General features: G+C 56.9%; 1 protein-coding gene across 1 annotated transcript; it reads left to right on the top strand.

Annotated features, from left to right (window-relative positions):
• The first annotated feature begins 5,034 nt into the window (after positions 1-5,034).
• Positions 5,035-16,364, top strand: LOC119958617 (integrator complex subunit 3-like). The gene is made up of 4 exons (XM_038787097.1): positions 5,035-5,203; positions 12,654-12,737; positions 13,757-13,840; positions 16,221-16,364. The coding sequence occupies exons 1-4, from the start codon at positions 5,129-5,131 to the stop codon at positions 16,362-16,364; spliced, it is 387 nt and encodes a 128-aa protein (XP_038643025.1). The 5' UTR covers positions 5,035-5,128.
• The last annotated feature ends 1,062 nt before the right edge of the window (positions 16,365-17,426 follow it).

Raw genomic sequence — 17,426 nt, 5'->3', positions numbered from 1 at the left:
CTCCCCGTGTGTGCATGGGTTTCCTCCGGGTGCTCCGGTTTACTCCCACAGTCCAAAGATGTGCAGGTTAGGTGGATTGGCCATGCTAAAATTGTCCTTAGTGTCCAAAATTGCCTTTAGTGTTAGGTGGGGTTACTGGGTTTAGGGGGGTAGGGTGCAGGTGTGGGCTTGGAAAGGGTGCTCTTTCAAAGAGCCAGTGCAGACTCGATGGGCCGAATGGCCTCCTTCTGCACTGTAAAGTCTATGATTATTAAGTAAACCTTTAAGCTTTCCTTTTAACAGAAAGACATCAGGTTTAACTTCACTACTGAGAACAGTTACCACGTTGAAATCAGCAAATGGACATTCATAAGCTTGCAGAGATTCATACACATCTGGCTGTGATTGCAACTTCTCCAAAACTAAAATGAAACCAAACCCACCCTGCAGCAAAAAGCCTAAAGCGAAAGTAAAAAGCTGATAGGCAGCCCAGCTCCACCCACTCTCTGACATCACTGCAGTAATAAACACCCATTTCTTAAAGGTACTCTCACTACAGATATTTATATACATACCCATTTATAAACACCTATTTCTTAAAGGTACTCTCACGACAGGTATTTAAATACACACCCATTTATTTTTTTTTTTTTTTTTTTTTTTTTTTTTTTCTTTTTTTTTATAAATTTAGCGTACCCAATTATTTTTTCAATTAAGGGGCAATTTAGCGTAGCCAATCCACCTACCCTGCACATCTTTGGGTTGTGGGGGCGAAACCCACGCAGACACGGGGAGAATGTGCAAACTCCTCACGGACAGTGACCCAGGGCCGGGATTCGAACCCGGGTCCTCAGCGCCGTAGGCAGCAATGCTAACCACTGTGCCACCGTGCCGCCCTCACACCCATTTATAAACACTAATTTCTTAAAGGTACTCTAACTACAGATACTTATATACACACCCATTTATAAACACCCATTTCTTAAAGGTACTCTCACATGACAGAGGCCTCCCAGCTCAGAGCAAGCAAGAGGATCAATAAACAGGTTGCCGGCCAGAAGAGGTCTACCCAGCAACAGACTTGCCATTGCGTTGCAAAAGCGGGCCGTGCACAGTCTGAATGTTGGAGCAAGGGTGGCCAATGGAAAGATTGCGGCAAAATTGGCGACGCAGCAGGAGCTTGCTCGAGTACAGTAACTTCTGCGGAGAAAGAACGTTCGGAGGAAGACACAGAACTAATTGAAAGGAAGGATCAAAAAAACAAATTGTTGGGGACTGCGGCGCGAGGTCCCGGGTTCGAATCCCGGCCCTGGGTCACTGTCCGTGTGGAGTTTGCACATTCAGCCCAGGTCTGTGTGGGTTTCACCTCCACAACTCAAAGATGTGCAGGATGGGTGGATTGGCCACGCTAAATTGGCCCTTAATTGGAAAATAATAATTGGGTACTCTTAAAAAAAAAGACAAATTGCTTTCTGCGGTCGGGAATTCCACAAGTTCACAACTCTGAGAGAGGAAGTTGTTCCTCATCAGTCCTGAATGGAAATAAAATTATAAATAATCTTTATTATTGTCACAAGTAGGCTCACATTAACACTGCAATGAAGTTACTGTGAAAAGCCCCTAGTCTCCACATTCCGCCTCCTGTTCGGGTACACAGAGGGAGAATTCAGAAGGTCCAATTCACCCAACAGCACGTCTTTCGGGACTTATAGGAGGAAACCGGAACACCCGGAGGAAACCCACGCAGACACGGGGAGAACGTGCAGACTCCGTACAGACAGTGACCCAGCGGGGAATGGAACCTGGGACTCTGGTGCGGTGAAGCAACAGTGGTAACCATTGCATACCATGCCGCCCTGTGACCCCTTAGGCTGTGACCCCCTAGTTCTGGACGTCCCCAACACCGGGAACATTCTTCTAACTGTCCAATCCCATCACGATTTTATATGTTTCTATGGGATCCCCTCTCATTCTTCTGAACTCCACTGAGTACATGGATTGTCCGAGATCAAATGTCCCTCAGCATCGAAAGGTTAGGTGGTGTTGGAGGGACAGGGCGGGGGTGGGAGTGATCATGGCTAAGTGTGCTCTTTGGGAGGGTCAATGCCTTGGAAAGGGTCCAGAGGAGGTTCACAAGAATGATCCCTGGAATGAAGAGCTTGTCGTATGAGGAACGGTTGAAGACTCTGGGTCTGTACTCGTCGGAGTTTAGAAGGATGAGGGGTGATCTTATTGAAACTCACAGGATACTGCGAGGCCTGGAAAGATCACAGAATTTACAGTGCAGAAGAAGGCCATTCGGCCCATCGAGTCTGCACTGGCCCTTGGAAAGAGCACCCTCCTTAAGCCCATGCCTCCACCCAGTAACCCCACCTCGCCTTTTTTGGACACTAAGGGCAATTTATCATGGCCAATCCACCTAACCTGCACATGTTTAGGCTGTGGGAGGAAACCGGAGCACCCGGGGGAAAACTACGCAGACACGGGGAGAACGTGCAGGCTCCGCACAGACAGTGACCCAAGCCGGGAATCGAACCTTGGACCCTGGAGCTGTGAAGCAACAGTGCTAACCACTGTGCTCCCGTGCTGCCCCCAGATAGAGTGGACGTGGAGAGGATGTTTCCACTTGTAGGAAAAACTAGAACCAGAGGGCACAGATGTCATAATATGCACCCATGCACATCATGAGGTAAGAACAGGCAGTGACAGACACCCAGGAGAGCCAATCAACACAGGACAGAACACAACCAATCACCAGACTTCCTCACTAGAGGGGGGCTGCCTACTATAAAATGCACGAGGCATCAGCATTCCGCCTCTTTCCACTGGTGACAACTGTAGTGACAGTCAGGGTGTATATATCATCAGTACATAGAACATAGAACAGTACAGCACAGAACAGGCCCTTCGGCCCTCAATGTTGTGCCGAGCCATGATCACCCTACTCAAACCCACGTATCCACCCTATACCCGTAACCCAACAACCCCCCCTTAACCTTACTTTTATTAGGACACTACGGGCAATTTAGCATGGCCAATCCACCTAACCCGCACATCTTTGGACTGTGGGAGGAAACCGGAGCACCCGGAGGAAACCCACGCACACAGGGGGAGGATGTGCAGACTCCACACAGACAGTGACCCAGCCGGGAATCGAACCTGGGACCCTGGAGCTGTGAAGCATTTATGCTAACCACCATGCTACCCTGCTGCCCCTTCTACCTTCTACATGTGCATCAGGGCTAGTTAGTTAGAGTTAGTATACTTAGAGTAGTAGAGTGTCAACCCACAGCCAGCTGTGTGCATTGTTACAGAAGTTCAATAAATCGTATTGAACCAACGTCTGGGATTGGTGCATGCTTTGCAGTCCAACTGTATCCTGTTGCAGGGCGTGTTCTCCCAGGGTGAATAACACGACAACAGCCTCAGACTAAAGGGACGATCCTTTAAAAGAGAGATGAGGAGGAAGTTCTTCAGCCAGAGGGTGGTGAATCTGTGGAACTCTTTGCCGCAGAAGGCTGTAGAGGCCAAATCACCGAGTGTCTTTAAGACAGAGACAGACCGGGCAGCACGGTAGCATAGTGGATAGCACAATTGCTTCACAGCTCCAGGGTCCCAGGTTCGATTCCGGCTTGGGTCACTGTCTGTGCGGAGTCTGCACGTTCTCCCCGTGTGTGCGTGGGTTTCCTCCGGGTGCTCCGGTTTCCTCCCACAGTCCAAAGATGTGCAGGTTAGGGTGGATTGGCCGTGATAAATTGCTCTTAGTGTCCAAAATTGCCCTTAGTGTTGGGTGGGGTTACTGGGTTATGGGGATAGGGTGCAGGTGTTGACCTTGGGTAGGGGGCTCTTTCCAAGAGCCGGTGCAGACTCGATGGGCCGAATGGCCTCCTTCTGCACTGTAAATTCTATGAGATAGGTTCTTGATCAATAAGGGGTTATGGCGGAGAAGGCAGGAGAATGGGGATGGGAAAATATCAGCCATGATTGAATGGCAGAGCAGACTCGTTGGGCCGAGTGGCCACATTCTGCTCCAATGTCGAATGGACACGATGGGCCGAATGGCCTCCCATTGCGCTGTGGGGATTCCATGCATTAGCGAAAGTGACGGGGGTTGCCATGCAGAAGGGGTGGTGGCGACGGTGTCTGCCCAAGGGTGTTGCGTGGGGCGGGGTGGGGCGGTTCATGGCCCCTCCATTGGAGGCCAACAAGTGGGGTCAACCTTGGTTCCCCCCTGCCAGGGAAAGGCCACTTCCGGCTGGCCGGAGGACCCACCCCTTCCGCCTCCCCCTGTACGCCCATTGGCGCCCTCGTCCGTCAATCAAACAGGTGAGGTCAGGATGAGCCCGCACCTTGACGTCGAGCCGGGCTCCGCCCTCGCAGGGACGCTCCTGTCAAACAAAGAGGGGGGGAGGGGAAATACGGGCCGTCCGATTGGCCGAGTTGCCCTGTCCATCAAAGGGGGGGGTTAGCGGGGCCGGACCTCCTGATTGGCCGAGCCGCCCTGTCAATCAGAGGGAGGCGGGAACGGAATGCTTGATTGGTTAATCAAAGGGTGGGGAGGCGAGGTGCCATCTGATTAGGCGTCGTCCCCTGTCAATCAAAGGCTGGGGCGGGGACAGGCCGTCTGAGTGGTCGGCTTCCCGTCAAAAGCTGGGGCGCGGATCGGGCCGTCTGATTGGTCGCCGCTCGGTGTCAATCAACGACTCGGACAGGTACCGCCGTCTGATTGGCTTCCACCCGTTGTCAATCAAAGGCTGGGGCGGGGATTGACGTCTGATTGGCCGAATGCTTTGAGCAGCAAAGCGGGGCGTGCTGGCTGATTGGCCTGTCAATCAAAGTCTGGGGCCGACGGCTGAGGTTCCATTGGTTGGCTGCCGCGTCAATCAAAGAGCCTAGGGCTGGGATTGGCCGACCGACCGTGTCAATCAAAGGGGGGAACGGCCGGCCACCGTCCAATCGGGGTGGAAGGGGGCGGGAGTGAGGGGCGAGGGGCGGCGGCCATTGGCGGGCGGCGGCTGTCCGTCACCCTAGGGGCGGGAGGAGGGCGGCAGCTTCCGGCCCGCCGGCGGGTGAATGGAGCGTCGTCGGCCGACGGCCTCCCGAGTCCGGCTGCTGCTGCTGAGGTGATCCGGGGGCCGCCGCCGCCGCCATGGAGGCCGCGCTCAAACCCAAGGGCCGGCTGCTGGCCTCCAACGCCTTGGACGCCAAGGACGAGCTGGAAGAGGTGAGGCCGGGGCCGGGGGGGCCGGAGCAGCAGCCGGGGGAGGCGCCTCCCGGGCCGGCCGCGGGGACTACTACCAGCCCCAGGCTTTGGTGTCCGCTAGGCCGCAATGGGTGATCAGAGGAATTTTCTGAGGGGAGGGGATTCTTTAACCCTCCACACATTTAAATTTTATATTTAAATTGAAAAAAAAATTCCTCCCCAAATTTCTTTATTGGAGGGAGGTGTGATGAGCGTCAAATTTCCGCCATGGGAATGGGGCGTCACGGAGGGTTTCCCTGAGGGAGGTGGGGTTGGTGCTGAGGGAGCGCCGCACTGTCAGAGGGTCAGTACTGAGGGAGTGCCGCACTGTCAGAGGGTCAGTACTGAGGGAGTGCCGCACTGTCAGAGGGTCAGTACTGAGGGAGTGCCGCACTGTCAGAGGGTCAGTACTGAGGGAGCGCCGCACTGTCAGAGGGTCAGTACTGAGGGAGTGTCGCAGTGTCAGAGGGTCAGTACTGAGGGAGTGCTGCACTGTCAGAGGGTCAGTACTGAGGGAGTGCCGCACTGTCAGAGGGTCAGTACTGAGGGAGCGCCGCACTGTCAGAGGGTCAGTACTGAGGGAGTGCCGCACTGTCAGAGGGTCAGTACTGAGGGAGTGCTGCACTGTCAGAGGGTCAGTACTGAGGGAGTGCTGCACTGTCAGAGGGTCAGTACTGAGGGAGTGCTGCACTGTCAGAGGGTCAGTACTGAGGGAGCGCCGCACTGTCAGAGGGTCAGTACTGAGGGAGTGCCGCACTGTCAGAGGGTCAGTACTGAGGGAGTGCCGCACTGTCAGAGGGTCAGTACTGAGAGAGTGCTGCACTGTGGGAGGGTCAGTACTGAGGGAGTGCCGCACTATCAGAGGGTCAGTACTGAGGGAGTGCCGCACTGTGGGAGGGTCAGTACTGAGGGAGTGCCGCACTGTGGGAGGGTCAGTACTGAGGGAGTGCCGCACTGGGAGGGTCAGTACTGAGGGAGTGCCGCACTGTGGGAGGGTCAGTACTGAGGGAGTGCCGCACTGTGGGAGGGTCAGTACTGAGGGAGTGCCGCACTGTGGGAGGGTCAGTACTGAGGGAGTGCCGCACTGTGGGAGGGTCAGTACTGAGGGAGTGCTGCACTGTCAGAGGGTCAGTACTGAGGGAGTGCCGCACTGTGGGAGGGTCAGTACTGAGGGAGTGCTGCACTGTCAGAGGGTCAGTACTGAGGGAGCGCCGCACTGTCAGAGGGTCAGTACTGAGGGAGTGCCGCACTGTCAGAGGGTCAGTACTGAGGGAGTGCCGCACTGTCAGAGGGTCACTACTGAGGGAGTGCCGCACTGTGGGAGGGTCAGTACTGAGGGAGCGCCGCACTGTCAGAGAGTCAGTACTGAGGGAGTGCCGCACTGTCAGAGGGTCAGTACTGAGGGAGTGCCGCACTGTCAGAGGGTCAGTACTGAGGGAGTGCCGCACTGTCAGAGGGTCAGTACTGAGGGAGCGCCGCACTGTCAGCGGGTCAGTACTGAGGGAGTGCAGCACTGTGGGAGGGTCAGTACTGAGGGAGTGCCGCACTGTCAGAGGGTCAGTACTGAGGGAGTGCTGCACTGTCAGAGGGTCAGTACTGAGGGAGCGCCGCACTGTCAGAGGGTCAGTACTGAGGGAGTGCCGCACTGTCAGAGGGTCAGTACTGAGGGAGTGCCGCACTGTCAGAGGGTCAGTACTGAGGGAGTGCCACACTGTCAGAGGGTCAGTACTGAGGGAGCGCCGCACTGTCAGAGGGTCAGTACTGAGGGAGCGCCGCACTGTCAGAGGGTCAGTACTGAGGGAGCGCCGCACTGTCAGAGGGTCAGTACTGAGGGAATGCCGCACTGTGGGAGGGTCAGTACTGAGGGAGTGCCGCACTGTCAGAGGGTCAGTACTGAGGGAGTGCCGCACTGTGGGAGGGTCAGTACTGAGGGAGCGCCGCACTGTCAGAGAGTCAGTACTGAGTGAGTGCCGCACTGTCAGAGGGTCAGTACTGAGGGAGTGCCGCACTGTCAGAGGGTCGGTACTGAGGGAGCGCCGCACTGTCAGAGGGTCAGTACTGAGGGAGCACCGCACTGTCAGAGGGTCAGTACTGAGGGAGTGCCGCACTGTGGGAGGGTCAGTACTGAGGGAGCGCCGCACTGTCAGAGGGTCAGTACTGAGGGAGCACCGCACTGTCAGAGGGTCAGTACTGAGGGAGTGCCGCACTGTCAGAGGGTCAGTACTGAGGGAGCGCCGCACTGTCAGAGGGTCAGTACTGAGGGAGTGCCGCACTGTCAGAGGGTCAGTACTGAGGGAGTGCCGCACTGTCAGAGGGTCAGTACGGAGGGAGTGCCGCACTGTCAGAGGGTCAGTACTGAGGGAGTGCCGCACTGTCAGAGGGTCAGTACTGAGGGAGCGCCGCACTGTCAGAGGGTCAGTACTGAGGGAGTGCCGCACTGTCAGAGGGTCAGTACTGAGGGAGCGCCGCACTGTCAGAGGGTCAGTACTGAGGGAGTGCCGCACTGTGGGAGGGTCAGTACTGAGGGAGTGCCGCACTGTGGGAGGGTCAGTACTGAGGGAGTGCCGCACTGTCAGAGGGTCAGTACTGAGGGAGTGCCGCACTGTCAGAGGGTCAGTACTGAGGGAGCGCCGCACTGTCAGAGGGTCAGTACTGAGGGAGTGCTGCACTGTCAGAGGGTCAGTACTGAGGGAGTGCCGCACTGTCAGAGGGTCAGTACTGAGGGAGCGCCGCACTGTCAGAGGGTCAGTACTGAGGGAGTGCTGCACTGTCAGAGGGTCAGTACTGAGGGAGCGCCGCACTGTCAGAGGGTCAGTACTGAGGGAGTGCTGCACTGTCAGAGGGTCAGTACTGAGGGAGCACCGCACTGTCAGAGGGTCAGTACTGAGGGAGTGCCGCACTGTCAGAGGGTCAGTACTGAGGGAGTGCCGCACTGTGGGAGGGTCAGTACTATGGGAGTGCCACACTGTCAGAGGGTCAGTACTGAGGGAGCGCCGCACTGTCAGAGGGTCAGTACTGAGGGAGTACCGCACTGTCAGAGGGTCAGTACTGAGGGAGTGCTGCACTGTCAGAGGGTCAGTACTGAGGGAGTGCCGCACTGTCAGAGGGTCAGTACTGAGGGAGTGCCGCACTGTCAGAGGGTCAGTACTGAGGGAGTGCCACACTGTCAGAGGGTCAGTACTGAGGGAGTGCCGCACTGTCAGAGGGTCAGTACTGAGGGAGTGCCGCACTGTGGGAGGGTCAGTACTGAGGGAGTGCTGCACTGTCAGAGGGTCAGTACTGAGGGAGTGCCGCACTGTGGGAGGGTCAGTACTGAGGGAGTGCCGCACTGTCAGAGGGTCAGTACTGAGGGGAGTGCCGCACTGTCAGAGGGTCAGTACTGAGGGAGTGCCGCACTGTCAGAGGGTCAGTACTGAGGGAGTGCCGCACTGTCAGAGGGTCAGTACTGAGGGAGTGCCGCACTGTCAGAGGGTCAGTACTGAGGGAGAGCCGCACTGTCAGAGGGTCAGTACTGAGGGAGTGCCGCACTGTCAGAGGGTCAGTACTGAGGGAGCGCCGCACTGTCAGAGGGTCAGTACTGAGGGAGCACCGCACTGTCAGAGGGTCAGTACTGAGGGAGTGCCGCACTGTCAGAGGGTCAGTACTGAGGGAGCGCCGCACTGTCAGAGGGTCAGTACTGAGGGAGTGCCGCACTGTCAGAGGGTCAGTACTGAGGGAGTGCCGCACTGTCAGAGGGTCAGTACTGAGGGAGTGCCGCACTGTCAGAGGGTCAGTACTGAGGGAGCGCCGCACTGTCAGAGGGTCAGTACTGAGGGAGTGCTGCACTGTCAGAGGGTCAGTACTGAGGGAGTGCCGCACTGTCAGAGGGTCAGTACTGAGGGAGCTCCGCACTGTCAGAGGGTCAGTACTGAGGGAGCGCCGCACTGTGGGAGGGTCAGTACTGAGGGAGCTCCGCACTGTCAGAGGGTCAGTACTGAGGGAGTGCTGTTGAGGTGTGATTTCTCTCTGTGATTCTCTACTTGTCGCTGTTTGTGGAATGTGCTGCAGGACAGATGCTGTCCAATCCCTCCTTTCTGCAGAGCCTTGCACACCAGCTTCAAATGTCTTTCTCATTCCCTCTGAGATTCGTGTTGTCTGTTTTCTGCTGCTTTCAATTGTATTTCTATAGCACCTTTCCCCACCTCAGAATGCTTCCCGGCCAATGATATAATCAGTCCCTGTTGCAGCCAATGTGTCTGTCTAGGACACCAGACAGAACATCCCCCACCACCCCCACTTCCTCTAATTATGCCACAATATCTTTTACATCCTAATTGAGTGAGTAGGCGCGATCTCGCTTTGGCATCTCACCTTCAGCAGCGTGGTGCTCTCCCTCAGACCCGCGGCATGGTGCTCCCTCAGCGCTCGCTCGGTGCCGCGGTGCTCCCTCAGCGCTCGCTCGGTGCCGCGGTGCTCGCTCGGTGCCGCGGTGCTCCCTCAGTCCCGCGGCATGGTGCTCCCTCAGCGCTCGCTCGGTGCCGCGGTGCTCCCTCAGTCCCGCGGCATGGTGCTCCCTCAGCGCTCGCTCGGTGCCGCGGTGCTCCCTCAGTCCCGCGGCATGGTGCTCCCTCAGCGCTCGCTCGGTGCCGCGGTGCTCCCTCAGCGCTCGCTCGGTGCCGCGGTGCTCCCTCAGCGCTCGCTCGGTGCCGCGGTGCTCGCTCAGTGCCGCGGTCCTCCCTCGGTGCCGCGGTCCTCCCTCGGTGCCGCGGTGCTCCCTCGGTGCCGCGGTGCTCCCTCAGTGCCGCGGTGCTCCCTCAGCGCTCCCTCAGCGCTCGCTCGGTGCCGCGGTGCTCCCTCAGCGCTCCCTCAGTGCCGCGGTGCTCCCTCGGTGCCGCGGTGCTCCCTCAGTGCCGCGGTGCTCCCTCCGTGCCGCGGTGCTCCCTCAGTGCCGCGGTGCTCCCTCAGTGCCGCGGTGCTCCCTCCGTGCCGCGGTGCTCCCTCGGTGCCGCGGTGCTCCCTCAGTGCCGCGGTGCTCCCTCCGTGCCGCGGTGCTCCCTCAGTGCCGCGGTGCTCCCTCAGTGCCGCGGTGCTCCCTCGGTGCCGCGGTGCTCTCTCGCGCCGCCCCCTCTCTCTCGCGCCGCCCCCTCTCTCTCTCGCGCCCCGCCCTCCCTCTTGCGCTCCCTCCCCTCAGCACTGACCCTCTGACAGTGCGGCACTCCCTCAGTACTGACCCTCTGACAGTGCGGCACTCCCTCAGTACTGACCCTCTGACAGTGCGGCACTCCCTCAGTACTGACCCTCTGACAGTGCGGCACTCCCTCAGTACTGACCCTCTGACAGTGCGGCACTCCCTCAGTACTGACCCTCTGACAGTGCGGCACTCCCTCAGTACCGACCCTCTGACAGTGCGGCGCTCCCTCAGTACTGACCCTCTGACAGTGCGGCACTCCCTCAGTACTGACCCTCCCACAGTGCGGCACTCCCTCAGTACTGACCCTCCCACAGTGCGGCGCTCCCTCAGTACTGACCCTCCCACAGTGCGGCACTCCCTCAGTACTGACCCTCTGACAGTGCGGCACTCCCTCAGTACTGACCCTCTGACAGTGCGGCACTCCCTCAGTACTGACGCTCTGACAGTGCGGCACTCCCTCAGTACTGACCCTCTGACAGTGCGGCACTCCCTCAGTACTGACCCTCTGACAGTGCGGCACTCCCTCAGTACTGACCCTCCCACAGTGCGGCGCTCCCTCAGTACTGACCCTCTGACAGTGCGGCACTCCCTCAGTACTGACGCTCTGACAGTGCGGCACTCCCTCAGTACTGACGCTCTGACAGTGCGGCACTCCCTCAGTACTGACCCTCTGACAGTGCGGCGCTCCCTCAGTACTGACCCTCTGACAGTGCGGCACTCCCTCAGTACTGACCCTCTGACAGTGCGGCGCTCCCTCAGTACTGACCCTCTGACAGTACGGCACTCCCTCAGTGCTGACCCTCTGACAGTACGGCACTCCCTCAGTGCTGACCCTCTGACAGTGCAGAGCTCCCTCAGTACTGACCCTCTGACAGTGCGGCACTCCCTCAGTACTGACCCTCTGACAGTGCGGCGCTCCCTCAGTACTGACCCTCTGACAGTGCGGCGCTCCCTCAGTACTGACCCTCTGACAGTGCGGCACTCCCTCAGTACTGACCCTCTGACAGTGCGGCACTCCTCAGTACTGACCCTCTGACAGTGCGGCACTCCCTCAGTACTGACCCTCTGACAGTGCGGCACTCCCTCAGTACTGACCCTCTGACAGTGCGGCTCTCCCTCAGTACTGACCCTCTGACAGTGCGGCTCTCCCTCAGTACTGACCCTCTGACAGTGCGGCTCTCCCTCAGTACTGACCCTCCCACAGTGCGGCACTCCCTCAGTACTGACCCTCTGACAGTGCGGCGCTCCCTCAGTACTGACCCTCTGACAGTGCGGCACTCCCTCAGTACTGACTCTCTGACAGTGCGGCACTCCCTCAGTACTGACCCTCTGACAGTGCGGCACTCCCTCAGTACTGACCCTCTGACAGTGCGGCACTCCCTCAGTACTGACCCTCTGACAGTGCGGCACTCCCTCAGTACTGACCCTCTGACAGTGCAGCACTCCCTCAGTACTGACCCTCTGACAGTGCGGCACTCCCTCAGTACTGACCCTCCACAGTGCGGCACTCCCTCAGTACTGACCCTCTGACAGTGCGGCGCTCCCTCAGTACTGACCCTCTGACAGTGCGGCGCTCCCTCAGTACTGACCCTCTGACAGTGCGGCTCTCCCTCAGCACTGACCCTCCCACAGTGCGGCACTCCCTCAGTACTGACCCTCTGACAGTGCGGCTCTCCCTCAGCACTGACCCTCCCACAGTGCGGCGCTCCCTCAGTACTGACCCTCTGACAGTGCGGCTCTCCCTCAGCACTGACCCTCCCACAGTGCGGCGCTCCCTCAGTACTGACCCTCTGACAGTGCGGCTCTCCCTCAGCACTGACCCTCCCACAGTGCGGCGCTCCCTCAGTACTGACCCTCTGACAGTGCGGCTCTCCCTCAGCACTGACCCTCCCATGCATAGTCAGCCTGGATTACGTTGCCAAGCCTCTGGAGCCGGTCTTGACCTGTCACAGGAGAGGAATTGAGAACACACCCGATAACCTTGATGATGAGTGTTTCTGGAGCAATGGGAAGAAAGATTTCTGTTCGTCCTTTTCCAGTCGGCAGGGGGAACGGTGTCAGGGAGACCGTCCTGAATATAAAAAAGGGCTCATAAACCTGTCCATGTGGTCATGTTTCTCAAAGTGACTTAGTCCTCTCTTCGCCCTGTCCCTGTCCACTCTACACCCTGCAGTGTCTCCGCTCAGTAGCCCCATTTCGCAAAGCTCGGTGTGGTATAATATACTCACTCCATTTCTTTCGTCGTTTTCTGCCCTTGCTCAGAAATTGGAGAGGTGTTTAAACGTGATATCGCCGATGATCAACGGGGTATCCGAGCGAGAAGCTAACGATGCACTGAATGCTCACGTAAGTGTGTGGCGTCATTTCTGTAAAATACCTGCGATAGAACGGTGAAAATGTCAGTGGCGAGTGTCCTCTGTCTCGCACGTTTGCGTCAGCAATCCCATCAGATAAAATCTGTCACGCTGCAATTGCATCCTCCTGACAGTGGTGGCGCTCCAGCGCCCATTCAGCATTCCCGCCTTCTCAGCCTGTGCCCCCCCCCAACCTGACTCGACTTGGTTTGCCCAGATCACACACTGCGTTCCAGACAGATTTCTCTGAGCTGTTCCCACCTCCGACCTCTGGGCTCACCTCCCCGGACCGCCCACCCTCCCCTGGCCCCCTCCGGCCCCCCCCCCGGGGACTCGACTGGGTTACAGTCCCCTCCAGACTCGGGCTCGTCTCTGTCACTCCTTCCCCCACGGCCTCGGAGTTGGTCCTGTAAGCCGCCGCGCCGTCCGCCCTTCCGTGCTGCCCGTTGCACTTCGCGACCTGTCCGGTTCCCTGGCCTCGGCGGAGAGACTTCTAATTCGGAGTCCGTTTCGTGCTGTGGGTCACGGTCACGTGCCAAGCTTCAGTCCTCTTCAGGTGTGGATAGCACAGTGGTTAGCACAGCTGCTTCGCAGCAGCAGGGTCCCGGGTTTGATTCCCGGCTTGGGTCACCGTCTGTGCGGAGTCTGCACGTTCTCCCCGTGTCTGCGTGGGTTTCCTCCGGGTGCTCCGGTTTCCTCCCACAGTCCAAAGATGTGCAGGTTAGGGTGGATTGGACAGGATCAATTGCCCTCGGTGTCCAAAAAGGTTTGGTGGGGTTACGGGGAGAGGGTGGACGCGTGGGCTTAAGTGGGGTGCTCTTTCCAAGGGCCGGTGCAGACTCGATGGGCTGAATGGCCTCCTCCTGCACTGTCAGGGAGTGGGAGATGGTCGCCAGGTCCGGAATCCGACCCCTGTTCAGAGACAGAGTAACGCCGCCGTTGAAGGTTTGGCGCCGGTTTTATTTTTGCCCCTTGCCCAATCTAACGGGGCCCACTTTCTCCGCCCTCCAGGTTTGTAAAGGTGCCCAGCAGCACGAGGAGGTTTGTCTGGGACTGATGACGCTGATTCTAACCGAGTCTTCGCAAGCGCAAAGGGTGAGTCGCCTGACGTTGTTTTACATTTGCCGATTCTGCTCTTTATTCACAAACAAAACACTTCAGTAATTTTCAGATCCGCTGTCGGCGTTATTGCTTTTTTTTTTTGTTTTCTTTCATCTGGAAGTTGTTTAAAAATTCCATCGGGAAGATGGTAAAGGGCCCCGGAGAGGCACTTTGCACAGAGCCCAGGAAATGAGAAGCGTGGCGGAGTGCTGTTTAATTTTGTTAGGCCTGTCATTAAAGGCTGCAAGCAGTCCTCTCCGGAGGGTGATGATGTTTAACTCGATCGAACACCCAGCGTGGGACTGGGTGCATTAAGCAGCTGTCGATAGCCCCGTTCTGCTCCATGTAACGGCGGAGTGGAATAGCGACCCGGGGGGGGGGGGGGGGGTCGTCCCCAGTGGCCACGGTGGGTGATGCCGTTGATGGGCTTTCGAACAGGGGCACGGAAGCGGGAACGAGGAGCTGGCAAGGTGTTTTTTTAAAGCTGGGGTTCAAGCGGCCAGCTCTGGCAAAGAGCTAGTACAGGCAATGGAAGGCCGAAGGGTCGCCTTCCATGCTCTTAAGATACCGTACAGGAAGACGGGGATTTGTAGCAGGAGTCTGCCATTCAACCCCACCAGCCTGCTCCGCCATTCGCTAAAAACCCTTGCCCCCCCCCCCCTCCTCGGTCTATCAAATATCTAACTCCCGTGATCCAGCCTCCGCTGCTCCCCAGTCCAGAGAATTCCACTGACTTGAGGATCCGCAGAGAAAATTCTCCTCATCTCCCTATTTTTTTTAAAACTCTTGTCCCCTGGGGACAAGGAGAAGATGTGAGAAGCTATTATTAAATTGGATTGGATTTGTTTAGTGTCACGTGTACCGAGGTACAGTGAAAAGTATTTTTCTGCGAGCAGCTCAAACAGATCATTTAGTCCATGAAAAGAAAATACGTAATAGGGCAACACAAGGTACACAATGTAAATATATAGACACCGGCATCGGGTGAAGCATACAGGGGTGTAGTGTTAATCAGGTCAGCCCATAAAACGGTCATTTAGGAGTCTGGTGACAGTGGGGAAGAAGCTGTTTTTGAGTCTGTTCGTGCGTGTCCTCAGACTTCTGTATCTCCTGCCCGGTGGAAGAAGTTGGAAGAGTGAGTAAGCAGGGTGGGAGGGGTCTTTGATTATGCTGCCCGCTTTCCCCAGGCAGCGGGAGGTGTAGATGGAATCAATGGATGGGAGGCGGGTTCATGTGATGGACTGGGCGGTGTCCACGACTCTCTGAAGTTTCTTGCGGTCCTGGGCCGAGCAGTTGCCATACCAGGCTGTGATGCAGCCAGATAGGATGCTTTCTATGGTGCATCTGTAAAAGTTAGTAAGGGTTAATGTGGACATGCCGAATTTCCTTTCTTTCCTGAGGAAGTATAGGCGCTGTTGTGCTTTCTTGGTCATAGTTACATTGTGTACCTTCTGTTGGTTTAGCTGGTTTAGCTCTCCAGGCTAAATCTCTGGCTTTTAAAGCAGACCAAGCAGGCCAGCAGCACGGTTCGATTCCCGTACCAGCCTCCCCGGACAGGCGCCGGAATGTGGCGACTAGGGGCTTTTCACAGTAACTTCATTGAAGCCTACTCGTGACAATAAGCGATTTTCATTTTCATTTCATTTCATTGCCCTATTATGTATTTTAAAACATTTTCTTTTCGTGTGCTTAATGATCTGTTGAGCTGCTCGCAGAAAAATATTTTTCACTGTACACGTGACAATAAAAAAATCCAATCCAGGTTCTGCTTCAGTTGTACAGGGCATTGGTGAGAACATATCTGGAGCATTGTGGACAATATTGGCCTCCTTACTTGAGGAAGGATGTACACGTGTTAGAAACAGTTCGGAGGTTTACTGACCGAATGCTCGGCGTGCTGGTCTCCTGTGGAAAGACACCCGAGGTTAGGTTAGGTTTGTCTCTTTTGGAGTTTAGAGGAATAAAGAGGCAATTTGATGGAAACATACAAGATATTTGATTGGGGGGGGGGGGGGGGGTGTTGACAGGGTGGATGTGGCGAGGATGTTTCCTCTTGAGGGAGATATCGGCAGGGTGGCACACTGCTGCTTCACGGCGCCAGGGACCCGGGTTCGATTCCGACCTTGGGGTGACTGTCTGTGTGCGGAGTCTGCGCGTTCTGAGAATAGATAGGTGCTTGACGGCCAGCACAGACTCAACGGGCTGAAGGGCCTCTTTCTGTGACATTTTCTGGCCTCCTCCCCCTCACCCCACTCCACGTTCCTGTGCCGCTGTCGAATCTGCTGGGTGTTTTTCTGGGTCAGACGCGTGGCGCCGTTCGATCGTTGTTATTCCCCTCCGCGGTTTGACGGTGATGTCTGACGTTGTGTTGCAGTGTTACCGCGATCTGATGTTGGTCAGCAGGGACGGAATGAACCTCATTTTAATTAAGATTAACCAGCTCCTCATGGAGAAATACCTGAAGCTTCAAGACACAGTCAGAATACAGGTGAGGCATGTGCAGCAGCAGCACCCCTAAACCAGCGCTCGGAGAGGGGAACCCACAGCTCGGAAGGTGATGGGTACGATTTCAACTTCAGAGCTGTGAACACAAAATCGTCGCTAAATTTCTGGGTGCAGGACTGAAGGAGTGCGGCACTGTCAGAGGGTCAGTACTGAGGGAGCGCCGCACTGTGGGAGTGTCAGTGCTGAGGGAATGCTGCACTGTCAGAGGGTCAGTACTGAGGGAGTGCCGCACTGTCAGAGGGTCAGTACTGAGGGAGCGCCGCACTGTCAGAGGGTCAGTACTGAGGGAGTGCCACACTGTCAGAGGGTCAGTACTGAGGGAGCGCCGCACTGTGGGAGTGTCAGTGCTGAGGGAGTGCCGCACTGTCAGAGGGTCAGTACTGAGGGAGTGCCGCACTGTCAGAGGGTCAGTACTGAGGGAGCGCCGCACTGTGGGAGTGTCAGTGCTGAGGGAGTGCCACACTGTGGGAGTGTCAGTACTGAGGGAGTGCCGCACTGTGGGAGGGTCAGTACTGAGGGAGTGCCGCACTGTCAGAGGGTCAGTACTGAGGGAGCGCCGCACTGTGGGAGGGTCAGTACTGAGGGAGTGCCGCACTGTCAGAGGGTCAGTACTGAGGGAGTGCCGCACTGTCAGAGGGTCAGTACTGAGGGAGCGCCGCACTGTCGGAGGGTCAGTACTGAGGGAGCGCTGCAGTGTCGGAGGGTCAGTACTGAGGGAATGCTGCACTGTCGGAGGGTCAGTACTGAGGGAGCGCCGCACTGTCAGAGGGTCAGTACTGAGGGAGTGCCTCACTGTCAGAGGGTCAGTACTGCGGGAGTGCAGCACTGTCGGAAGGTCAGTGCTGAGGGAGCGCCGCACCGTCTGAGGATCCATACTGAGGGACGGGTCTGCCACTATATAACACTGGAGGTCGTGTCTGACTGGTGATGAGAGTCACCACGACTCGCAGCATGAAACCTTCCGTGTTAAACACACAACATTTTTAATGCTGCACATTTCGTGCCAGTTCTTTGAATTACCTTGTTGGCAGAACAAGTTTGTTGCGATGTAAAAACGTGTTGAGTGCGTTGTCAA

Source organism: Scyliorhinus canicula, chromosome 30 (assembly GCF_902713615.1).
Source record: "Scyliorhinus canicula chromosome 30, sScyCan1.1, whole genome shotgun sequence".
NCBI lineage: Eukaryota > Metazoa > Chordata > Chondrichthyes > Carcharhiniformes > Scyliorhinidae > Scyliorhinus > Scyliorhinus canicula.
The sequence above is the reverse complement of the archived record's forward strand: the minus strand, read 5'-3'. Positions and strand labels throughout refer to the sequence as shown.

Bases quoted from the DNA above. Each gene is read 5' to 3' on its own strand.
- LOC119958617 (XM_038787097.1), top strand. From the start codon at position 5,129: ATGGAGGCCGCGCTCAAACCCAAGGGCCGGCTGCTGGCCTCCAACGCC. The intron at 5,204-12,653 runs GTGAGGCCGGGG...GCCCTTGCTCAG, and splicing joins CCAAGGACGAGCTGGAAGAG to AAATTGGAGAGGTGTTTAAA. The intron at 12,738-13,756 runs GTAAGTGTGTGG...TCCGCCCTCCAG, and splicing joins ACGATGCACTGAATGCTCAC to GTTTGTAAAGGTGCCCAGCA.